The sequence below is a fragment of the Schistosoma mansoni genome, chromosome 4 (genome assembly GCF_000237925.1).
Source record: "Schistosoma mansoni strain Puerto Rico chromosome 4, complete genome".
NCBI lineage: Eukaryota > Metazoa > Platyhelminthes > Trematoda > Strigeidida > Schistosomatidae > Schistosoma > Schistosoma mansoni.
Genome location: NC_031498.1, coordinates 12,593,490 through 12,618,966, shown reverse-complemented (window position 1 = coordinate 12,618,966; position 25,477 = coordinate 12,593,490). Strand labels below are relative to the sequence as shown.

At 32.6% G+C, this 25,477-nt stretch overlaps 1 protein-coding gene across 1 annotated transcript in view; it reads left to right on the top strand.

Annotated features, from left to right (window-relative positions):
* Positions 1 to 25,477, top strand: part of Smp_145420 (putative plexin) — a gene marked incomplete at its 5' end in the record, with an annotated part of 69,659 nt that overhangs the window by 40,967 nt on the left and 3,215 nt on the right. The window contains 13 exons of the mRNA XM_018796859.1: positions 157 to 394; positions 1,345 to 1,583; positions 3,279 to 3,469; positions 5,554 to 5,701; positions 6,273 to 6,419; positions 6,616 to 6,784; positions 7,559 to 7,597; positions 9,229 to 9,350; positions 11,302 to 11,386; positions 16,087 to 16,859; positions 20,202 to 20,371; positions 22,215 to 22,410; positions 23,610 to 23,786. Of these exons, the coding sequence (XP_018651958.1) occupies positions 157 to 394; positions 1,345 to 1,583; positions 3,279 to 3,469; positions 5,554 to 5,701; positions 6,273 to 6,419; positions 6,616 to 6,784; positions 7,559 to 7,597; positions 9,229 to 9,350; positions 11,302 to 11,386; positions 16,087 to 16,859; positions 20,202 to 20,371; positions 22,215 to 22,410; positions 23,610 to 23,786 (2,694 nt within the window). The remainder of the gene's footprint in view (positions 1 to 156; positions 395 to 1,344; positions 1,584 to 3,278; positions 3,470 to 5,553; positions 5,702 to 6,272; positions 6,420 to 6,615; positions 6,785 to 7,558; positions 7,598 to 9,228; positions 9,351 to 11,301; positions 11,387 to 16,086; positions 16,860 to 20,201; positions 20,372 to 22,214; positions 22,411 to 23,609; positions 23,787 to 25,477) is intronic.

Here is a 25,477-nt window from a genome sequence, read left to right as displayed (position 1 = left end):
TTGATATTTACATTTACTTACTAATTACTATTTTCATTTCATAAATGAAGTTGACTTTAGCACTATTTTCAAAGTCTCATACATAACTCCCCCCTTCGACCGAAAAATTACTTTCAATCTTGTTATTTTGTTTTGTTTGGCTTTTTTTTCATGCAGTTTGGACGTTTTCTTATTTATCGTCCTGGCTCTGTTCGTTTTGTTGCTTTACGTCAAGCAGCATTACGCAGTCAAATAATCATGATATTTATTGGTCTTCTTCTAATTTTAATCTTTGTTTGTCTGATTGGATTAATTATTTGGCGACGTTTTATGCAACATCAAAGAAATTATCAAGCTAAACTTGATGAAAAATATGCTGAACATGAAAACCGTGTTGTCCGTATATTTAAAGAAGGTTTGTGATATTTAAGCATTTTTGGGTTCAATATGTGTTTTTTTAGATTATAATGTTGATTCGTGTTTTTCTAGATTGTTCCTTGAAATACATTTCAGTTTGATATCAATTACATATGCTTCACTTCAAATTGTCGTGTACTTTGAAGTGTTATCTTTATGATTAAACTTTTCTCATTTCATGAGAAATAAGTGGTAATCAACCAGCCAAAATTTCTTATCATTCATTGATAAATAGAATTATAAAACATAAATAGCCCAATTAAATCTAATTTACGCGCACAAACTTCCAACTTGGTTCACTAGATTGAAGGTACGTAAATTAAGTAGTAGTATGTTCTTCACCATAATAATCGTGAGTGTTTTCCACTGGAAATGAAATTTTTCATCAGCCAATAAACATTTTTTCGTCTCTCCTGAGAACATCTGCTTTTTCCTTTAAGAGAAGTAAACATCTAGTATTTTTTGTCTATAACTAGGATTTCTAAATCTTTATTTCTATTATGCTAACTTATAAATGATAACACATGTACTAAAAAGAATTGACTGAAGTTCGAAATATGAATTGGATGGAATTCTAACTTTGTGGTCTCATGGAGTATTGTGTTTGTTATGAGTTCTGTAACTTCAAAGTTCATAAGTGAGTTATGTTAATAAGTCTGTCTAATAACCCTTGTCTTTGCCCATCAGTTGTCCAGTTTGGTATTTTTTCATGGCGAAAACTTTTCATGTTAAAAAATATTATTTCAAGTCGTTATGTGTTTAGTTTACAGACTACCGTATTAAAAAGTCAGAACATTTGGTGCTGATCAAATACATTGTTTTTACCTTGTATTTATATGTGCTAACAAAAATTAACCTTATTTAATAACTTACTATTAAGACTATTTTTCAGAGTTAATAATCACATAGTTTGATTGAGTTTCTTTTTCTCCTTCTAAATGAAAATAGACTTCATGGAATTACAAACCAGTATGCAAGAATTTTCCCAAGAAGTGAAAAAGCATAATCTACCTTATCGAGATTATAAAACATTCTGCCTGTTTTCACTATTTCCTGAATACCACTGTGAATTAATGAATCCAATCGATCCACATTTATCGGTTCCATTATTAACTAAAACTGATATGACAATTAAATCACTGGATAGTGCAATTGTACCACCCCATCCATTATTGTCACCTTTCACAGTAAGTGGGTTAAATAAAAAATTGTGATATTGGTCTATGATTATTGATTTGTACAACGGTCACTGGACAGCTGCTTCATTCTATTTTGAATCTCCTTTCAATTATTCTTACGACATCTTCTGGAGTTGAACCCAAAACTGAAACACAGTTACCGGGTTACCTTTAGAATACTGAGTTGTGATCCAATAGTTCACATTTAGTACCTCAGTCAAATCTCGATGTTTCGTTACCATTATTTATCGCTATCGATGATACCGTAATGTAAACGACAATCATTCAGTTAGAACATTCATCAGTTCATGTGTGTATAGTTGTGTGTTTTTCGAATAAAACAACATGGAATAAATATTATAGCTCACTGTCTTATGGATTTTTAATAATTAATTATCTTCATAGTTAGAAAATGTTCGAGTTATCTCGTTTTTGACAGTCTTGCTTGAATTTTAGTTTGTCTTAGTTCGAACATATTCATCCTGCGAGGATGGCCTCGACACAGCCTTTTCGTCATACGTTCTTATATAATAGATGAATTGTGACCATCGGGGAATCGAGGAAGCGTGGCTATCTGAACTCACTAGCATAATGGATAACGTTTAAAACGGAAAGTACTGGGCACGAGTCCTTGTGTAAAGTTCAACATGGATGCAGTTATGTCCTACTGAGGAGTAGTCCCACGTAGTATAAAAGTCGCGCGATGGATTATACTGCTACCCATTATTCGTTTATTTTATAAAACTTGTGACGAAATGGCTTTACCGAGGTAATCCGCTCATGATGCAAATATGATAACCAGGACTGATCAAAATTCAGTCAACGATTTGTTTATATTTGTTTCCATGGTTATAAAATCCATTTGGGCACAGTTGGTATTTGCTAGTTGTGGAATTAATACTTCTACCACCAATGCTAACTAATGTGACTTAGTACTCATGAACTACTAAATAACTCGGTATTAGAACTACCTAAATTGATGTCGATGGTTAGAATTTTCGGCATATAATCAATTAATGTTAAATTGATTTCTAATTTGTTTATATACATAATGACGTTTTTATAATGTGTTTCAAGCAGAGAAATCACACCAAGAATATTGGAATTTTAATTGATGATGACTTTAGACAAAAATCTGGTTTGCATTTGGAATCTATAGGGTCATTAATATCCTATTCACATGACAAATGGTTACGACAATTGTCGTTTATTTCGAAATTCACATCTTATCAGTACTTAGGAGTTGTGATTCATTTGCTTGTACACCTGGCAACCTGGGTCTCTATTGTTCATTTCTAGGGATCGCTTAAGTTTCTACGTGTATGCTTATTCAGAGTTATCTCGATAATTCTTTTTCAACTCATTCGGTTTGCAAACTTATCTATACGTTCTAGACCAGTTAACGGAAGCACTGAATTAACTACGTAAGATGTAATTTTTTCTAAATTTATGTGATTTGAAGAGTTTTTAATATGCAATAAACTACATACAATTTTGACTCTAGTAAATGAATTCTCAATACATTTTAGAAAACTTCAGTTAAACTAAAGAAAATATTATATAGATGTGTAAATAATCGTGAGGAAATTTAAAAATAGGCTAGGTTTGTCATACTGTTCAACAATATTTCTGTCTAAACAGATTTTCATTTTTATTCATAAATTGGTTAGTACTTTATTTTTTACCATACAATGCATTTTTAAGGTGCATGTTCGAGCGCATGATGACGCAACCAAAGGAATCTCGTTATTTCACGCACTCTTGTGCAATCGCCAATTTTTATACCTTTTAATTCATTTGATTGAAGAAGATAAATATATAATGGCTAAAGATAAATCTCGTATTGCTTCTCTACTCTGTGCAGCTTTACAACCAAAAATGGATTATTTGACAAGGTCAGTTGAATCTTTTATTACAGTGTTCATGTTATTCTACCAAAATTTCCTTGGTATCAGGATGTTCGTAAAGTTTGATCAGTTTTAAGATAGTTCCTATTATGAACTGAATTTAGTTAAGTAAATACTGAAATCCGAGAAGTGCAGGAGATCTGTTTCATTCTGGTATGGTTTCTCCTCAGTAGTGCTTATCCACGACCTCTTTAGGCATTGAACACATGATTAGGGTTGGATGACAGAGGCTTGACTTTAGAATATTGAGTTATGATCCACCAGCTTACATTTACAACTTCAGTTAATACGCCAATATCGCGTTACGATTGTCCATTACTACTGATGATATCGGAATGTAAATGATAATCATTCAGTTAGAACATTAATCAGTTTATTTGTACCATTGTATCTTGTTTCACACTTGTTGCAGGTTATTTTATCGCATTATTTACACATTCATGTTATATTAATAAATAAAATAACCTTTGGACCAATTATTTTCAGTTCTTCTAACTGTTTATATCTGTAGTTATTATTAAGGAAAACAACTGAATTATTGGACATTATTTTTTCCCTAAATGTAAACGAGCGTGTTTTGTGTTGAAAACATAATCTACATCAGTTCACTTAGAAAAGATGATTGGACGTATAAACCATCTTGATTAGCCTGACACTGTGGTTTAATGTTTCCTAATTCAGTTTATCAATTGAATAATTTTTCAGTATGGGGGATTTGTGAAGTTTGTAGTATTTTCATAGTTTAAGTCACGAGTTCATCTAAGCTAGAACACCATTGAAAATTTGAAAGGAGTGGACGGTTTTTCAATGGTGGTCTGTGTTATGACTTTTGCCCTTGCCACTTATCACGTGACAAAATCGCTAATCACAATACCGACTCATATGACCTTGTTCTTATGCTAAACCAATGACACGTCAACCAGCACTATCAGCCTTGCATCAACTCTGAATCCTTACTGGTCTTTCTCACCTAGTACTGCCTGTTAAGTCTAAAGCTCAGTCTCAGCCTGCACTGTATGAATCGCATATTTCAGACATACTTGGTTTATATGCAAGCAAACCAGACCGCTTCAGACCATGAAATAGACAATACCAATTATTCTAGATCAGTCCAAAAGTGGCTGTGAATGTGAGACACTGTAACTCATAAAATTGGATTAGCTTGAAGATAGTAAGTCGTATAATAGTAAACAATAGGTCAAATGAAAGCTTATGATAAAAAGAATGTGAATATATATATAATCTAGTTACTTCACAATTATCCAATAAGAGTATATGTAGTAATAGTCCATAAATAATTCTTAGTAGATACCATTCATTTATTTTTCGTCCGGATATAACAGTCTAGCTTAAGTCGACTCGTTATTTCAACTATGAAAATACTACAATCTCCATAATTCCCCCATACCGGTAACAATCATGTGTTAAATAGTTTCTGTTAGATTACAGATGTTATGAACTAATTGCTACACATACTTTGTTATTTATCATTCATGTCAGTCAGTCAGTCATATGCAACTTAGAGCCCGGCATATATGTAAATCGTTTCAAGTTATCTATAAAATGCTAAGACTAGTCCAAATATTGTATATATATATATATATATATATATATATATATATATATATATATATATATATATAATATTTTTCATGTTTAATCATGTTATTTACCATTGATAAGAATAATAATTTTATTTTTATTTATGTTACATTATCGGAAAGATTGCAATCTAATAGTATTTTCAACCAAGTACCCTATAAAACTATTTTCTAAGCCATATATGACCTATTTTTATTGTCATTATTTGATCGTGGATAGATTTTTTTTTATTATAATAACCATGAAAAGTTGGGTGTAGGTGGGCGCGTACAGTATTGAAATAATGGAACAAATTGTTTTTGTAATGAATTAACAAAATTCATATTTTGTTTTCAAGCTCATGACAAATAGTGTGAAACAGATCATTTTCAGCAGGTTTCTATGCGAAAAATCGAATTCTTGTTAATGACATCAGTAATTTGCCAGCTTTTTTCTGAAAAGAGCCTTTTCTTTTATATTTTCCATTTCAGTATTATGTTTGATTTAATGACCGATTTTTTGTACCAACTTCGTCTTCAAGGAGATACTCGTTTAGCTACTGCTTTTCGACGAGCTGAAACAATTGTTGACAAAATTCTATCTAACTGGTTAACATTCCTTTTGTATAATTTTATTAAAGTAAGCAAGTACTATACAAATTCATTTTAAAAAAATATTTTATATGATAGATTGTATCTATCCTTAGATATGATATTAATTCTTCACACTATGTTCTGCTGCTAAGAAAGGAATCATGGGAATATCACGTTATATGAGACGTTTTTACAAGAATTTAATTTTCGGACCCATTTCTTCATCATGTAAAGTCGTGCTTGTATTCAATGAACAGAAAGGAATGTCTTATACACCTACAAGTTATCTACTATGTGTACTTTTTGAACTAATGGATGGAATATTATAGAAAGGCAAATCAAATATCGTTTGCAAAATAAACTACAAGAACTTTGGGAAAACTCTAATATGGACATAATCTTAACTCTTATTCTTCAGTTGCAAACACTACTTAGTGGTTAGATTTCAGCACAACTTCCTTCTTATACTTTCAGTCTTAATGCTAATTTAATGAATTTCTCATGCCAGACTACCATAGTATGCAGTTAATTACCATTATTATTACTTAGTTAGCGACTTCAATATTTTTTTTCTATACAGTATCTTGCAATGTATGACTTTTTTTAACTGCATTTAGAATAGCGTCGGCGAAAATTTATTTTATTTTTACCGAGCTCTTCTACAACAAATAAATATGGGTCCACGTGACGCTATAACTGGGAAAGCTAGATATACATTAGATAGTTCTTCACTGCTTCAAACAGAAATGACGGGAAAGCAGATTGTGAGTATTTTAAATTTTGTATATTTATGTATGTGTTTCAACATTGTTTGCTGCTATACATTTTTACATTTATTACTTATATGACACTTTTCACTTATTTTCTTTCATTCATATTGACTTGTTTTACAATATTATTATTATGGATATTTTGTGCACAAATTAACTGTCCAATGAACAATAATGATACTTGTTTTAGACACTCTGCGTTGAAGATCCCCAGCAATTATTTGGTTTACCTACTTCATATATTTCTGTAAAAGTGCTTGATTGTGATACAATAACTCAGGCCAAGGAGAAAATTTTAGATGGGATCTATAAAAATAAGCCATATTCAAAACAAATTAAATCTACACAATTAGAGTTGAGTAAGTGATTATCACCAATTTTGATTGATCTCATTGTTATTTCGTCATAATATCCTCCTCTTTATTTGATTCTATAGTTTGAAGTAACATTTCTTTCAAGTATTTTTTTCCGAATTACTTATTATTATTCAGTTTAATGAAAGCCTAAGAAATTGTTGTATCTTAATATTGTTCCATTTAAATGGTTAGTTAGAAGTAGGACAATGTAAAATCCTACTTCGTTTTGACTTTCCTTAGTAATCCAGTAAGTTCCCCAAGGTTGAGGCGAGTGACTTAATCAATAAAGCATTCGACTTTTACCTAAATAATAGTTAATGGTTTAAAACTTCATTCCCCTTCTATTTGTGTAGCTAAGTAGTATCATTAGCTCTCATCAAAGAGATTACATAAATCTGTTCTTAGTAAATACATTACATCACGATATGTATGAAAAATGAAATATTAATGTGAATAAGAGTTGACATCTGAGAAGACTGCGTTAAAATTAGTTTTCAATTACTTAGTTCTAAACACAGTAGATAAACGTACGATTATGCAATGGCTTTCAGTCCATGTTATGTAACCACTGACTTGGATCATTTTCACGGGGACAGGATACTAAGATCAGAGTGTATCATTTAAAAGTACATTTTTGGGAAAATTAATGTATTAAATGAATTACTAATTGCTATTCAAAATTAGACATGCTATTATATTCAGATTATACAGTAGTAATGGTAGAAATACAGTACCATATCGTGATTTATTTATTTATTTTTACGTTCATTTTTCTAGAGAGATTAGATGAACAACGAGTTATCGCACAAAATCCTGGTACGTGTTTCTTCTTTTACTGTTCTAACTTCGTTTGAAAATTGTGTAGTTTGTGAAATAGAATTATAAACTATACCATGATAACATTTCAATCACTTTTGTAAGACAAACGAAATCCCCACCGATTGATGACATATGATTGTTTTATTGTGAATTTACTAACAAGCTATATCGTACATATATCATTCACCAGATGGTGTCATTATGTCATTGTTGCTATAAATAGATATACTAAAGCAGTTTAAGCTAATTTTATTTTGTTTCATCAGCTGATTATTCATTGTTGTCACTTCAAAAAATAGGCAAATTTAATTTTTTGCATGTTAGTGAATATAGTTCTTAGTTTGTTTATACTGGATGAACACTCTTCCTCATATATATATATATATACCTTGTATTTGTAAAAATAATTTTGTCGTCTTATAGAAAGTATTTCATTATTTTTCAAATCGCCATGATCAATTGTGTTCTTCATCTTTGATTAATTAATACCATTGATAAAATTCTTTATTATGATATCGACTTTTCCTCAGTAGGTCGTCTGCGTTATTAATTGGATTTACAAAATAAGAGACTGATTCACTGAAGAGACCTTGCTTTTGCAAATATATAATGTTTTTCACAATAACAATCGAATGTATGTCTATTGAGAATAACAATAATTTATTAAACATTATAACAACGGATCAAAATCGATGACAGCACAGAAAAATTGTTATTGTTATTAAGAAACTGAAAATATGGTAGTTCATTACTTCAATGTTTGTAGAAGTTAGATAAAGATTTATAAGTGTGTATTTGGTTTGTAGTAATGGCACTGTGGTTAAGCTGTTAAGGCCCTCGACTTTTAACCATTTAGCTGCAGGTTTAAGCCACGCTTCCACATACTTGGGTTTGTTCAATCAGCTAGTATTACATACCTTATACTTGGAGCAGAGCTCAAAGTCAAGTACGCAAATCTATTCTAGGTAAATTAGTCCAATTAAATTATTTGTGTAACATGATTTTGAAATTAAGATGAAATACGATCAATTGGAAATATGCAAATGCTTAGAATTAAAAAGTCAATACTAGAACAAGAGGAGAAATGAAGGGTGATAACTTTGGAATATTATAGTTTAATACTATGTTAGAATAAGAGGTTGGATAAATTTATTTTATAAACATAGCTAGTTCTGATTTCTCCAAGTGTATAACGAAATCTCCAACAATACAAAACAGATAGAAACTCCTTGTCTTTTTCAGGAAATAAATTTCTTCACTGAACTACTCTTTTTTTCTTTGATGTTTCGACCAATGTCTTTTTTGTTTATCCAACTAGTTCGCTTGTCGCTTATTCTTAGTCTTAAACATTGTTGTTGCCGTCATCGTCGTTTTTCTGTATTGTATATTTTCTTCTATTCTAATTTCAAAATAATATCTATGAAATTCATAAAACAATTTGATTAGGTAATAGCATGGATTGATTTAATTAACTTAGATTTTATTTCAATATTATTTGTTGTTTTACCAGTCTAGTTATTAGCAGTATTAATAGTGGTAATGTTAGTAGTAAATAGTATTTTTATACATCATTATTCAGTTAATCGTTGCATTACAAGACAAATTTTATGGTTAATTTATTTTTATAGAAAATGAACTATTTATTGGTCAAACTTTATCAGATTGGGACGTTAAAATTCGTTCGAATCCATCAAATTCAACTGATCATGACAAGTTACCAGTCCGATTGAACTGTATTGCAGATTATCACGTATGCAATAAATTTTACCTTATTTACGTATACAGTAAACGTAAAAGATGTATTTTACTTTGCATTTTTGTAACTTAAAATATGTTAGCACAGTTTTGTTTAAACCTATGATAGAGAGTGAAGCAGTTGACCTTTCTGATCAATTCGGTTATTTTGGAAATCTCATCAGCGTTGATGGATTAGTGTATGACAAAATTTTGGCATAGTTTCAAAACGTTTGGTTGGTTTTTGCCAACTTACAAAACTTGCGACATAGGCACTATGTCTGTCTACCAACTGAAGGACGAGTATGCTGGTCAGAGGTTCGCTCTGTGTTACACCTTAGATTCTAAATATCCTCCATGAAAATAGAAGATATGCACAGAAGCAGAAGTAAGACGGGCAACCTCCCATCCTTTCATAGCCTTAATGGTTCTTTTCCAGTATATTTTTGTCTTTTTTGAAATTTTTACTTTGCACGTTTTTTAAATCGTAGTCAATTATTATCATCCTCGAATATTTTTCATGATTGTTATTCAATCGTTATTATGAACTTTACGTTCTTCATATATGTTTAATTGACAATTGTCTCTCATATTTCTGACCCTTAAATTATCTTCATCATCCCGCTATTGTTGTCTAACCTCTCGTTCGTTTTATTTTATTATTTTATTTAAACTCATAAATATTGGTACAAGGGGGCATAAGATATGTGCGCCGCACAAATCTGATTTGATTTGTATGAGGGCTGTGATACTTCTCAGGTTCCCAAACTGAAGCAGGATACGATACGTTCTTTTGATTTTTGGATTTTCAGATCAATTTATGATGTAATCTATTGCTATTCTTCTATAGACTCAAATTTATCAAACAATTAGGAATGTAAATGTACAGCTTAAGTGAATGATTTTATCAAAAGAAAAAAATTTCCTCCCTTTTAAAAAATTTTCACACTAATCATGCAACCTATTATTTATGCGTTTCTTTATCTAAAACAAGGTCATTCATACACAAACAAATAAATATATATTTAAGAAAACTTAGGTATTAACTGTGGTATGCTGTCTTTATTCAAAGTATGCACATTTTTATAAGTAAATAAAAAAATTATAAATTTCTTTTTCTCACAATCACAGAATTCTAATTGTTACAGTAATTGTACTTGTAACTACATGTATATTCTGTAAAATTTTAGTAAACGAAATTCCTCAACATACCTTTAATAAAAAAAATATGTATGTTAAAAAGTTTAAGTTTGTTTTATGAAAGTGGAATACGAAAGTTACGTTATTTTAATTCATCCATCATTATTACAGAGTTAAATTATTAGTCATTTATGCTTGAATAATATTTCACCACTTATTGCTAAATAAACAAATAGTAATAAAATAATTTCTTTTTTCCGGTTCGTCTTTTTGCACATGGAAAAAAAATCAGTGGTGGTATTTACACAGTTAGTGTTTTTTGATATTGTTTATATTTATAGGTAGATAGATAAATAGATAGATAGATGAACTAACACTTCTGTTCAGTTGAAAGTTTTGATCAGTCTCAGTTTGAATGGCTTTTTATATAATGGTAACAAATTAATTATCCAGGTTGTAATACAGATATTGAGTGTCAGTCTGAACTAAATCTAACTATTCAGACCATTTTGCCTGATTCCTATTCGGTGATCCATGATCCCTTTGGGTCAGCAGTAAGTTTAAGTATTGGTTTCAGTATCAGACAAATGCATCCATTTGACATTTTCCTGTTTTTTTTTCCAAGTTGTTTTTTATTACATTTCCGATTACTTTCCATCTTGTTAAGTTCTATTTACCTGTTCTTTTATGTGAATTATGACCAACTTGAGTCAATACATATTTGTACTATATCCTACATTGTTAACGATTGACTAGGTTATAAGATAAGATGTATATTTTCAATTGTCTTATCATAACGCTTTTTCAAATCTATTTTCTATCACTAGCTCAAAGACAATGCACATGTTTCACTGGTTACTTGCGAATTTACTAAATCCAATCATAGTCAATCCATATCGAATGGATTACGACGTAAGTTTATCCTTTGATTTTTGATATACTGAAATATTTTGTATCTAACTTATTATTGATATTAATTTTTGTTTTAATAAACCCGTTTGTGACAAGTACATTTACAGCCAAGTAAGCTATGTTGTAAGAAGCTTCCTCGTTTGAATCTACTTAGAAAACTAGTATTTAAGTCTACAATGTCACAAATATTCACTGTACGAAATGTGGTAACGACAATAGTTTAATCCCAAATAGTGTTTGTATATGATGGATGTATTTTATAAGCATTTAACAGCTTTAAAAATAACTTAAAAATCCTCATGGAGACATAAATTATCGATCTGCTAAGTTTAGTACCCAAAATTCAATAGCTTGGATTCTGGCTAACACTTATATATTGATGCGTGTCCAAAAATCAATTATTCATCCTTAATGGGGTTCCGAGTAAATATTTGATGAGTTCTATACTAGGAGGAAACAGTTATCCAGCGCTCTCTGCTTCTCGACAATCCCCCTTAATTGATATTAATTTATGAAGAGAATCGACTACAGAATAGACTATTCTACGCACATATCTCCAAACCATTTACTCAGATGTTCGATTACTGCATGACAAAGACTTTTTACTAGTTAATATATCTTCAAACAATTCTTACTTCAAGCCGTGAGTTGTTGTTTTGTTTTTTTCCAGTTACATTGTCGTAGCTAGCATAATATTTAACTATAAAGTAAGAACTTTATTCTAAGTAGTATAATACAAAGATCTCAATACTTAATATTTGCCACTATCTATCTATGGTGTAAATAAACTAATATTTATAAGCAGAGGTGGACGGTGGTTAGCAGTAGAATCCAGGACGCACGTTTCATCCTATTTGAGACTCATCAGCTGGATGTACTTGCATTCCAGAGTTGACGTTCGCTTTAGGACTCGAACTCAGTACCGTCCACTGTATGAGACGAAACGTGCGTGCTGTATTCCTCTGCTAACCACCGTTCATTTCTGCTTATAGTGCTTGTAACTTAAGACAGTATCAAGACAATCCACACAGAATACATATATGTCAAAAACAGACTGATCAATTTCAATCCTAAATACCAATGAGATGATTCAAACAATCAATATAAATGAATTAAAATGACCTTTGTTTCGAAACCTATACAAAGTATTTTAACAAAAATATGTATAATATACGAAGTAAAAATAATGTTTTTAACCGAAACCAATAGAAACAATGATTGAACTTTACAAACTTTTACCATGTCATGAAGTATTCATAAGATAATTGAAAAATGTATATAAGAGGAGTTTTGTAACATGAACAGGAGAAAAAAGAACCACACTGTCATTATGGATTACGTAAGTATTACAAAATACTAAGTTACATTAATCTAGACAATAAGATGAATAATAGTGAGACAATAGAGAAAAGAGTTTAAAGTACATCAATCATAATTTCATAAAAGGAAAAGATAAAAACCAATGGAGCTCATGAAATGATAAAATTATATCATTGAATTATACTAAGTTTATCATGATACTAATAGATTGACAATTATCGTTTTAGATGTTTAGGTTATATATTGTAAAGATTAATAAATTTTGTAGCTGTATCATGGAACAAAAATTTCAGTTAAGCAGCCATTGAAAATCAAAAAGAACTGAACAACTATTTCGTTATAGTATGAAACTCATCAGGAGTGTGTGTTCACTCTTGTTAATTATAAATTAGCTCTATTCGGAGCGTCAATGACTTATTATTTACCATATCCTTCTATTATTTATTTTTGAATTGACTTCCAGTCATGTTTATTCTTGTGTTTAATACTTTGTACATAAGCGTCTTATTTATTAGGAAAGACCTCTTCTTCTGGAATATATGCTTTGTCTTCTGATATCAGGTAGTGGATGTTCATCAAATTGGGTGGTTGAAATATGTATTATATATGCCGAACCATGCCTACCTCGACACATGATGTCTGCTAGTGTGGGATTTTGCTGGAAGAAAGCTATGCGTGGCAAAACCGAGGCATGAAATCAGTTCATGACGTCATTTACAGATAATGATACAGATTCATTCATTCTTTGTCTTCCCCCAAATCCTCACATCTTTTTATTTCACGAGTTCATTTTTTTCTTCCCTAATCACATCGTCTGCACCCGATCATTTCTACTGCCGCTAATACTGTTACTGATCCTAATCCTTTGGGGGTTTTCTTGGTAATCTCAGTTCTCTGTGTCATTGTGGTGTGGCAACTTGAACGAATGTATATATATGTATGCTAGATTCAATGTTAAATTTGAGTAACTGATATCATTTCATTCGAGGAAATATAATAATCATCCTGTCCGATAGGCAGCCTGTTTGGTGAAGACGCTGGCAAAATGCAGAGTCTTCTGTTGGAACTCAGTAATAATGCCAGGATGTTTGGGATGCGTTTCTCCCCATCCAAATGTAAATTGTTACTCCAGGACTGGCCTGCGTCAACACCCGAACTAAGGATAGGGAGTGAAGTAGTCGAACGCGTCGACAACTTCACTTATCTTGGAAGTCTGATCAGCCCTAATGGGTTGGTGTCTGACGAAATCTCTGCACGGATTCAAAAAGCTCGTTTGGCTTTTGCCAACTTACGTCACCTATGGCGTAGACGAGATATCCGTCTATCAATTAAGGGACGAGTATACTGCGCATCAGTTCGTTCTGTTCTACTTTACGGCTGTGAAACATGGCCATTAAGAGTAGAAGATACTCGTAGGTTACTAGTATTTGACCACAGATGCCTTAGAAATATTGCTCGCATCTACTGGGATCACCGGGTAAGTAATAGTGAGGTTAGACGCAGGGTATTAGGGAACGATGGTAAATCAGTTGATGAGGTGATGAATCTTCATCGACTGAGATGGTTGGGCCATGTGTTACGTATGCCTGAACACCGATTACCACGACGCGCTATGATGACTAGTATTGGGGACGGTTGGAAGAGAGTTAGGGGCGGCCAAATCAAAACATGGCATCAGTGCTTGAAGTCACTAACTTCTAGTCTGAGCCATGTTGGCAGATGCAGACTACCTGGTTGGGGTCCGCGTGACTATCGTAACCAATGGTTGGAGACTCTGTGTGACATGGCTCAGAATCGATCACAATGGCGTAGGTGTATACACTCTTTATCTTCCCTTAAACCTTGAGACTAAAATTGCTTCATATCTCTCTTCCTTCCTGTACTATATCCCTATATACAACCTATAATTTATATACTACTACCAACACTAAATTAACTACTATTAATCCGGTGTTGATCTTGTTGTGCTAACGAGGTATGGCAACTTGGACCGATGCATATATGTGCCTGGTCCTACGTTGTAGCTGACTGACTGACTGACTGACTGACTGACTGATAGGCAGCCATCACCGCTCAATCATATTGTATCACTACACATTATTGATCGATCGGCGCATTTAATTTATTCACCTAACAATGTCCAAACGTATTTTCAGTATAAATCCTAAAGGAATAATTCACAAGTGTTAATGGCGATAGGATCAAGGAGCAGATACTGAACAATGGAACTCTATCAGCAGTAAACTTTTCACTTTCCAATATTGATAATTTCCATCTTATTGTTTACCAACTAAACTAATCAACTAATCGCCGTTCAAACTTTATAAAGAAAATACTATTTATTGTTTAAATTGCTGAATGATCTCAGTTTGGCTACTATTGAAACCCCGAAAGCACTGGATGGCCGTCTCGTCTTAGCATGGGATTATTCAACGGTCCTCATCTAGAATCACGCATCCGGGACTAGAACCCAGGACCTTCGGTCCAGCGTGCGAACTGTTAACCTATATGCCGCTGACCAGGCTTCCCGATTTTCGCTGGTGGTCGAGCTACTATTAATTCCTGATTTAAAATATGAAGATTCTAGTTTACACTATTCCCCGTGCCCTAAATATACAATTCTTTGCAAAACACTACTCATTTGGAAATAAGTAGGTTTTCTGAAAAAGTCAGTGTCTATTTTCTACACCAGGCATTAGTTTGTATGCAACTTGGTTCTGATATCTGGAAAATTGTGTTTTAATTGATTGAGGTTATTTATTTGAACTATTTTTTTTATTAAATACTTTCTACAGTTCATAACACACAGCTGCACCTCGATATGACTTCAATTTATTGGTAAATTTATTAGAATAATTAATCATTAAGTTTATCTATAAGTCTGCCTCTTGTCATAAGATACTTTGAACACGTTTTACAGGTAACTTTACTGCATATACCTGTGTAGTTTACAACATGGAAATTTATAGGATATACCATTTTTATAGATGTAATGTTTTCGGATCATTTTTCTGTATACTAATCCGATTTATACAGTAAATAATCTCCTTATTTTCCAGAGAAAAATGATTTTTCTTCTAGTATGAATATTTGACTGTTATCTTGTTCTTACATGAAAAATCTTGTTCTGATGATTAGAGTAGCTTTAAATTAGGCCTTTAGATTTTAGATTTCTGGTTTTCTTATAAACAATAAAGTAGTTGTGTTAATCACGTCACGCTTCATTAGTTTATCTTCAAGATATATTTTACTAACTTCAGATACACATCTATTTACCTGTACTCTACCATTTCATGTTTTCATTATTCAATCCATTTTCACCTTCTAGTCTGTTTAAAATGACGTCACTAAATATGAGTTTCTCTTCTTTAATTCATTAGCTAATGCTTTTCAACCTCAACCAACGGTTACTCAAAATTCATGTTTTTCCGTAGATGAATTTGTTCATACACCTCCTATGTCTCGTCCACTACCACCAATATCTTCTTCTGGTACTACAATGTCATTCAAAAATAATACTGACCAGATAATGACTATCATAAACCCTACACTTAATGCTCATATTAGCAGTGATCAATTACATATGCCAAAATTTTCTACTCCATCTGATGAACCTTTTTGTTTTCGTCCAGTCGGAACTCCTGATCCTAAACTTTGGTATCATTTAGAGTGGAAGGGTAACCATAACGACAATATCATGGATGCTAGTGGGACAATCAAGAAATCCACTAAACGTCTGGATAAAAGATCTGATAACTTGGACCGTTTGTTATGCATTTGCACTCATAACGTTCACGATTCCCACGTAAATAATTGTTTGTGTAATAAAGGCGATGTTTCTACACGTGATTTAAATAAAAATAAAGTAACCAAAATGTGTTCAGGATGTACAACACGTCACCCTCTTTTATCTCCTTCTGAAGTAAATTCTTTAAAGAATCATGCTACTTTACTATCGGTCAATAAATCAAAACGCTTTAAAAAGTGGAAGAAACATCACAATCGCTTGAATTATAAGAGGGATACATCAGAACTTTCAGTTTTCAAGGGTGAAAAAAATGCTTTAATGCCATCTGAAACTTCGAAAAGTTTGGATCATCTTATGGAAACGTTACCAAAGGAAGTGTTCTTTAATCGTCTTTTGTTGACACGCGTAAGTTTTATTAGGTTAATGTTATTTATGTTGAAAAGACTTTACGCTTGAAAATCACAATATTCATATGAAAACCTTATATGCTGTCATTTTAAATTTAGGGGACAGTCGACTGTTTGAGATGTGAATGGTGCAGTTCTCTATGACGGTTGGTATTCTTTCTAGTTACAGTTGAATTTTAAACCTACTAATTAACAGAATAACATGATACCATAGCCATAGCCTACCCAATTTTAATCCCACTGTTCAGACGCTCTAACTTCGTATGGTCTTTCTCTTTTCATAGTATGCTTATTTTTTGGTCATCAACTATAAATATCTTCGTGACTAAATAGGATGTGTTGTGTTCAGTTAATAGACATTACCTTCAGTAAAATTATTAAGTCATTAAAATAAATCCATGTTGAAATTTCAGATTGCAAAATGGGCATAGCAAAAATGATTATTGTTTTTCTTCGCTTTAGATCAGTCCCAAGCAGATGACACAGGAAAATATTTCTTGGGATTATACTATAATTTTGTATAATATTGAACAATGTTTACTCCAGTAATCATATACAAGTTCGTAATTTAGGTTTTACACCAGATTTCTCGTATAGGAATCAACTTATTTTCATTAAACTAAACGTATTTGTATTAAACATAGAATTGAATTAGAATTCGTTTTATAAATCTATCTCTTGATTAACATCTTTGTGGTCTGTCTGATTATGTTAATTACAATCGGAATTTATATCCTTACTTTTATTATGGATATTATTTATCCGATAAGTTGTTCAGTTATGCTGGCGGAATGCCACTCAGTAACATCTACCGACGTCTTGGACGATGAGCAAAGTTTTTCGAGGAGCAGTTCAACTGGTTTGCTGCCCTAGCAACATCAACCAGGCTGCTCCATCCTCCATGGCTTGTGACGACTGATCCATCAAATTAGGCGGAAGTCTGCAAGGAACTCCAACTTTTGAAACGCTGCGAATCACCGGGCCCAGATGATCTACCTCCTTCCCTTTTTATAGTTCGTGCTGACTTTCTGGTTAAGGAACTATCTGAGTTGTTTACAAAGATCTGGCAGTTAAAGTGTTCCAATATCATGGAATGTGTTGATAGTTGTCTCTATCTTTGAGAAGGGTTCACGCCGTTTCTGTAACAACTAATAGGGTATAAACCTACTTCCGATTGCGCCCAAACTATTAGCTTCTGTCATACTTCGTAGATTGTTTAAAACCCGAGAAGGACTGACTGAGAGGAGCAGGCTGGTTTTCGTTCTGGTCGAGGATGTATTGACCATATCTTCACCCTCCGCCAAATGTTAGAACATCGTCATACTTATCACAGGCCAACAATCGTAGTGTTGACATCAGGGCTGCCCTCTATTTGTTGGACAGGACTGTTCTTTGGGATGTTCATTTGAAGAAGGGTGTGTCTGAGAAGTTTATTAACATCTTGAAAACCCTATGTACAAACACCTCAAGCAGAGTGAGGACATATAACCCCCTTTTTCCATTATTTTATTCAAACAGTGGTGTTTGGCAGGATTGTCCGATCTCACCATTCCTCTCCAACTTTACTATCGATGATGATCGTTGTCTCTGAAGGATTACTGACATTAAGTGACAATACTACGTTAGTAATCCCGATGTTCGACAAAATGTAGCACAACGATAATAATTCATTTGGTGTGACCGTTTTAAAACACCAACTTCGGTGTGTTCACATGTACTACGAATGTCCTTCCAGCGAATTCCACATCGTGCTTTATTTGCCGACGCTAAAACTGGTTGGAAAAGTGAAGAGTTGGTCAGTGTATGACATAATGTCTTTGTACGAGGGAAAGCTGTACAGAACTGACCTCTGTTGGTCCTTCACAACTCCTTGATTGGGGTCCTAGTGATGGTGTCACACAGCGTCTTGAGACATTATCAGATATGACTCAGAGTAGAAACCACTGGTGACTTTCTTTTACTTTCTTCATAAAAGTGAGAGTGACTTCTTTAACTGGGAAAATCCTTTCTGGTTATATTTTTCGTAACTGAACTGCTTCCCACATTATTATTATCATTACTTCATTATTATTCACTCACATTAAGGTCAATCCATTTTTTTATTATACTCATCTTCCTTTCTCCATCTCTTCATAACTTCATTTTTATTGCGTTGCACATATATTTTGATGCTCCTTTTAAACCAGTGCTTATGTGTTCAAATAAATAAATCAATACATAAATATATCTTCAGTTGTATTTTCGGCCGATATTTTAATTCTCTTGAATTGACCCACGACTGTTATTACTGACCATGAATTTGATCATAGTTAGTGTACTTATTTGATCTAATCATTCCTATTTTATTGAATCGTTTCATTTTAATAGGAATAATTTTTATAATTCCAGTATATTTATGAACTTAGTCGAACAATCTTCTTTAGCAAATAGAAAGTAGTAATTATCAGAAGGGGTTTTGTGGAGACTTAGTATTTTCATAGTTGAAAGCGTGAGTCAATTGAAGCTAGACCACCATGGAAAACCTGGCAGCACTGGACGGCCGTTTCATCCTACTATGGGATTCCTCAGCAGTGCGTATCTACGACCCCGCACTCGCGAGATTCGAACCCAGGACCTACCAGTCTCGAGCCAGAGCCCCTAACCGACAGACCACTGAGCCGGCATCCAGCGGTGTTAATGTCTAACTTCAACTGATCCACGAATTTGAGCAACCGTTCACCAATTGTCTTCAGTGAGTTCCTATCTCACGACAGACGTGGTTTGAACTCCACTGGTCACTGCTTCTCACTAGAACTCCTGGATGTACTTATCGATGTCAGTCACTAGTGAGCATATGATTATATTAATTATCAGAAGGGGTTTTGTGGAGATTTGTTATTTTCATAGTTGAAAGCGTGAGTCAATTGAAGGCAATCGGTATAAGAATTAATTCAATTTGAAATGGTTTGGAATAAATCAGTTTGTATCATAATAACTACATCGAGATTATCTGTGCAGAATCCCCGTATGTGAAGCAATACTGATTGATTTCAGTCAAAAATGTGATAATCCAAACCATTTCAAACTGAATTAACTGATGGTAATAATATATTCAAGTAATTTTTCATTAGCATAGTTGTATACTACTGTTGATCCAGCTCAAAATGAAATTCTCTCGTTTTTTCAAAGTAAATCTTCTTTAAAAAAGCAATACATGGGAACATATCTGTACACAACTGCGTTTCTAATCATTTATAATTTAAAGCTTTAATTTTTAGTCCTTTTAAAAATCTATTTAATCATGTCTGCACTGTTGATCTCTCTACCTTTCACTCTTTTTTTGGTTTTGTGTTATATCAAGTTATCTGTCACAAAATATATGGATAAATTATTCGAAGTCATGTTTAGCAGCGTTGTACAGTCGCATAGTTTACCAGCTCCAATTAAATATCTTTTTGATTTTTTGGATGATAAAGCAATTAAACTAGGCGTACACGATTCCAAAATAATTCACGCTTGGAAATCTAACTGGTTAGTGATTATTATTATTATTGTCATTGTTTCAACCATATAATTTAAAGTGATAGTATTTCTATAAAGAACTCATTTAACATGTTTATGAACCATACAAATCAAAATATCGTAAATACTGTTCCTAATACTACTTTGAATATATAATAGTCATCTGTTTGTATGCATTATGTAAACAACTAAACGAAATAATAATATTTTTAACTTCATATAAACATCCATTAAAATGAACAGTTTGACGGAATTTGGGCGTCAAGTATTTCGAAAACACTATATGTAAAAATTGTATTTGATGTATACTCTGTGATTGAGTTTGATCACTTCTGTGAAGCAGTTCAGACCAATTGATCCACTTCAAATGTTGGAATTATGTAAATTTCAATCACTGAGATTATTTTAAATATAATTTTTATACTTATTTAATTGCAGTTGGTAATTTTTTTTAAAATGTAATTTCCTTTTTCAATATTTTTTAATGAACGTTGCAATTATCATTTACAAGTCGAAATTTCAACTCTAATTCATAGAATGCTATGTATTCATGAGCTGAAATCTTGCATAACTAATCCTGTGTATAGATGGGTACTATATGCTGTTATTCTAAAGGATGTACTAATAAAGTATTTCTACAATTCTAAAAGACACATTAGAAAAAGTAGATTTATGATTTAAGTTGAATATTTAATTGATCATAAGCCTTAATGAGTACACTGACTTGTTTCAATGATTCTAGAATTTTACTCGTACTGTAAAACGGCAGTTGACAATAATTTAATCAAGCTTTTCAATAGAACCAAAGTGAAAATATTGGTCTATCATCGAAAAAAAGAAAGTTAACCAATCATAGACATCATTTTTTGTTGTAGTTTCATGAGTATCGAAATAATTCTAAAATCTGTAACTAATGAACGACACTCCCTTAACAGATCAACTCGTTACCATTTTATTCAACTCTGAATTGTCTTTTTATACTACAATCCTAAACTTTCTGATTCAGAAATCAAGTTTATTCGGAAATAATTTTTCACATTACTTGGTATAATCATATCTTCTTTAAAGATTTATATAGTTCAGTAGGGTTTCAATTTAGTCTCATTTCTCTCTTCAGATAATAACTCATTATTTAATGGACTTGTTTATTGTTATTTAACGTAGTTTTCCCAGATTAGTGTAAATTTTCAAGAATCATGTACTCTTACTATCTCCAGTCAGAGAATGTGGTAGCTTTACTTATTATCATATATATATGACCTCAACACATCCTAGTCGGTATCTTGTGTAGTGTTGATTGACAACACCATTGACATAAGGTCAACTAGTTGCTCTTCACTCATTTTTTTAGAGTTCTCCAACCAATATCCGTCTGCCGTGGAAATTATCTTTAAAATAGTAGCTTTTTTCCAAAAAATTTATCTGATAATAATTACTATTATAATTACCTCAATTAACCATAAAAATATCGGATGCATTCCCTTTTATGTTTTTCTCTTTCATTTGATGAAGTTTAGGATGTTAAGTACTTGTCGTGTTAATTAATTTTTCATTTACTGGTATTGACCTATAATTTATGTTTGTTTTCAAACAGAACTAAGCCTCTGTCGTCTTGTTGAAATGAAGTATCGTAACAGTTTCTGTATCAGTCCAATCATTTTATGCTTGGAAACCTGGCGTATAGCAATATTGTGTCAGTAATCCTTTCTTAGTTTAAATTAAACAAATTCCAACTGGACTTTGAGAACTTACGAACACATAAAGTTACTGTATATTTTTCAGTGATATCACTGAACACTCAATCCATCTTTGTATTTACTAAACTAATTAATTTATCCTTTTCCTCGTTTAGTATACAAATGCGTTTCTGGAATCAATTTATTACTAATCTGGATTATATATTCGATGTTCCTTTATTACGTAACACTGCATTGGAACGTTCGTTTCATGCATTCAGTCATGCTATGACCTATGCATGTGCACCAAATAAAGAGAAAATAACTAAGGATTCGTCTTGTGTAAAACTGCTTTTTGCTCCAGATATTTCTGTAAGTCTAAGATAAATTTTATGATAGGTACGGATTTGTACGCAAACAAAATAAGACAAGCTTTTAAAGTATCAATATTGCATGTCTCATGTATGTATGGACTTCTTTTTGTCATGAAACTAATGTTTATTGATAACTCTGGGTTTTTTCTCATTTATAATGGATTATTTTGATCAGCAACATGATAATAAATCTCTGGATTTAATGTGCTACAAAATTGAACCCCATATAAATAGGAAAAGCATGAAAGTGCGATAGCAGGTTTTGTGCTGCTGGACACTACCCCAAGGCGTTGCACACTGTCGCCAAAATGCTACCTAGCCCTTTATGGTTCTTCAGTGTAAATCATTGCATGGGGAAACAACCCATTTGTAAAATGCGTAATGTTTTAAGTCTTGCATTTGATATTTTTCACTGCTTTTGGTAATAGTTAGGCTTTTTTGAACGTACTTTTATTCATGAGTTTGTTATCAGTCCCACACAACATGTAAATAAATACTTAATTCACCGAGAAAGAAATCCGTTCATAATAGTATTTAATTAATGCGTTAAAATTAAAGTATAGGGGTAAATATTGAAGAAAATGTGGAAAGGTGAGGCAATGAAGTATAAATTATGCTAATAAATCTTCGTTCTCAGTTCGCTTACAATCTTCCTGAAATGTTTAAATGAACCGATCAGAAGAAATCTAAAGAAGCTGTGCTAAACGGAGATGAAAATCTCTTGACAGTCTGCGATTACAGGCTATTCTGGTTTATAAGTTCAATATATGTACACACATACAATTTCAGTATTTTGATAGCAAAACACAAACTTTAATCCTTACAAAACTTAAAGAACTCTCACTGTAATTAACAAAATTGTACAAGTTAGTAGTTCAGTACGTAATGTTTTATTCGCCTGTCAATACATCAGATTACAATGAATTAATTGGTTAATATTAAGTTGGGAAGCTTGTTTTGTGTACCTGTTAACTGACTAACCTTAATTTATTTTGGATATACCTGTAAGGAATCTCTTAAAGCTAATTAATTTTTATGATCAACATTTAAAGTAATTCGTATTTTTCAGCCTTCAGAAATACTATTATTTCTTCGATTAATCTGTTTATATTCTTAAATAAAATTTATCTCAGTGTTAAATAATAAAATTCAATTGTAAACTATCACTTATTTTTTTTCTCTTTCTTTTCCATTTAGCAACAATGGAATAGAGTGCATAATTACTATCGTGAAATTAAAGCTTTACCTACAGTTGAACAAGAAACAATGAATAGTCTGCTACGACAACATTCTCAGAATCATTCTACAGATTTCAATGTTTCTTGGGCAGTTTTTGAATTGTATACAAAATATGTAAGAAATTATCAAGATATGGTGAGTATAATTTATTAAATTTATTTACACCCTTGCTATACTATACTAATGCGTCTTCCACATAACTTCCACCCAAACCCTTTCATGTAAGTAATTTAAATCCGTTACGTAATTATGATTTCATATATCACAGGTTGTAAGCAGCTGACGAGAACCAATGGAATACAATGAATTCATGCTGTTCCACCAGAATCTTTGTTCTTGCCCTTTTCAAAATGATAAAGGGAATTATGTGTAAGAAATGAATGAATAATTTGTGATTAGTATGAATAAAACTTCAGAAATAACTTTGACAATACGTTTATATTGTTTCATAAGAAAAGTATACTGTAATTGTTATAAAAATCAAAAGGATGATTTATCACCAAATTATTACTGCGAATCATTATCTTATCAATATAGAGATTTGTGGAGATTGTAGTATTTTCACAGTTGAATTCATGAGTCGATCTAACCCAGACTACAGTTGAAAACCTAGAAGCACTGGACGGCCGTTTCGTCCTAGTATAGGACTCCTCAGCAGTAAGCGTCTACGACCCAACACATGGGACTCTAACCCAGGAACTTTTGTCTCGTACGAGAACGCTTAACCTCTAGACCATTAGGCTGGCATCCGACGGTGTAAATGTCTAACTTCAATCGATCCATAGTCTTGACTCACGAATTCAACTGTGAAAATACTACAATTTCCAAAAATCCCCTTACTGATAATAATCATATGCTCACTAATGCCTACCTTCAACATGGAATTCCTGGGGCTCTGGTAAGAAGCCGTAGCGAGTGGAATCCAATATCTGTCGGGTGTGAGACAGTTAATCATCTCAGACAATGGATAAAGGGTTGTGCGAGATCATCGTTCGGTTGAAGTTAAACATTTACACCGTCGGATGCTAGCTTAATGGTGTAGAGGTTAAGCGTTTTCGTACGAGATGGAAGATCCTGGTTTCAAGTCCCGTGTGCTGGATCATGGACGCTTACTGTTGAGGAGTTGCATACGGAAACGAAACGACCTTCCAGTGTTTTTAGATTTTCAACCGTGGTCTAGCTTAAGTCGGCTCATGAATTCAACTGTGAAAGTTATTGTTTTCACATGCTTTAATTGTCTGTATTATATGATGGCTAAAATTAAATGGATAATGAATTCTTAACTGATCGACTAACGCCATATAACATTTAGTAACAGTTTGTATTTCATTATATGAAATCCGAGAGATGAATATATATTATTTGAAAAGAACGGGTGTACACATAATCGAACACCTCTGTATACGGGCACAAAATAATGATTGATGTAGACTTTCACAGTTGAAATCATGAGTCAATTGAAGCTAGACCACCATGGAAAACTTGGCAGCACTGGACGGCCGTTTCATCCTACTATGGGACTCCTCAGCAGTGCGCATCTACGATCCCGCACTCGCGAGGTTCGAACCCAGGACCTACCAGTCTCGAGCTAGAGCCCTTAACCGATAGACCACTGAGCCGGCATCCAGCGGTGTTAATGTCTAACTTCAACTGATCCACGAATTTGAGCAACCGTTCACCAATTGTCTTCAGTGAGTTCCTATCTCACGACAGACGTGGTTTGAACTCCACTGGTCACTGCTTCCCACTAGAACTCAAGGAAATATCTCTTGAAGTTAGCCACTATTGAGCATATGATTATAGATCAGAGGGGGTTTTGTGGAGAA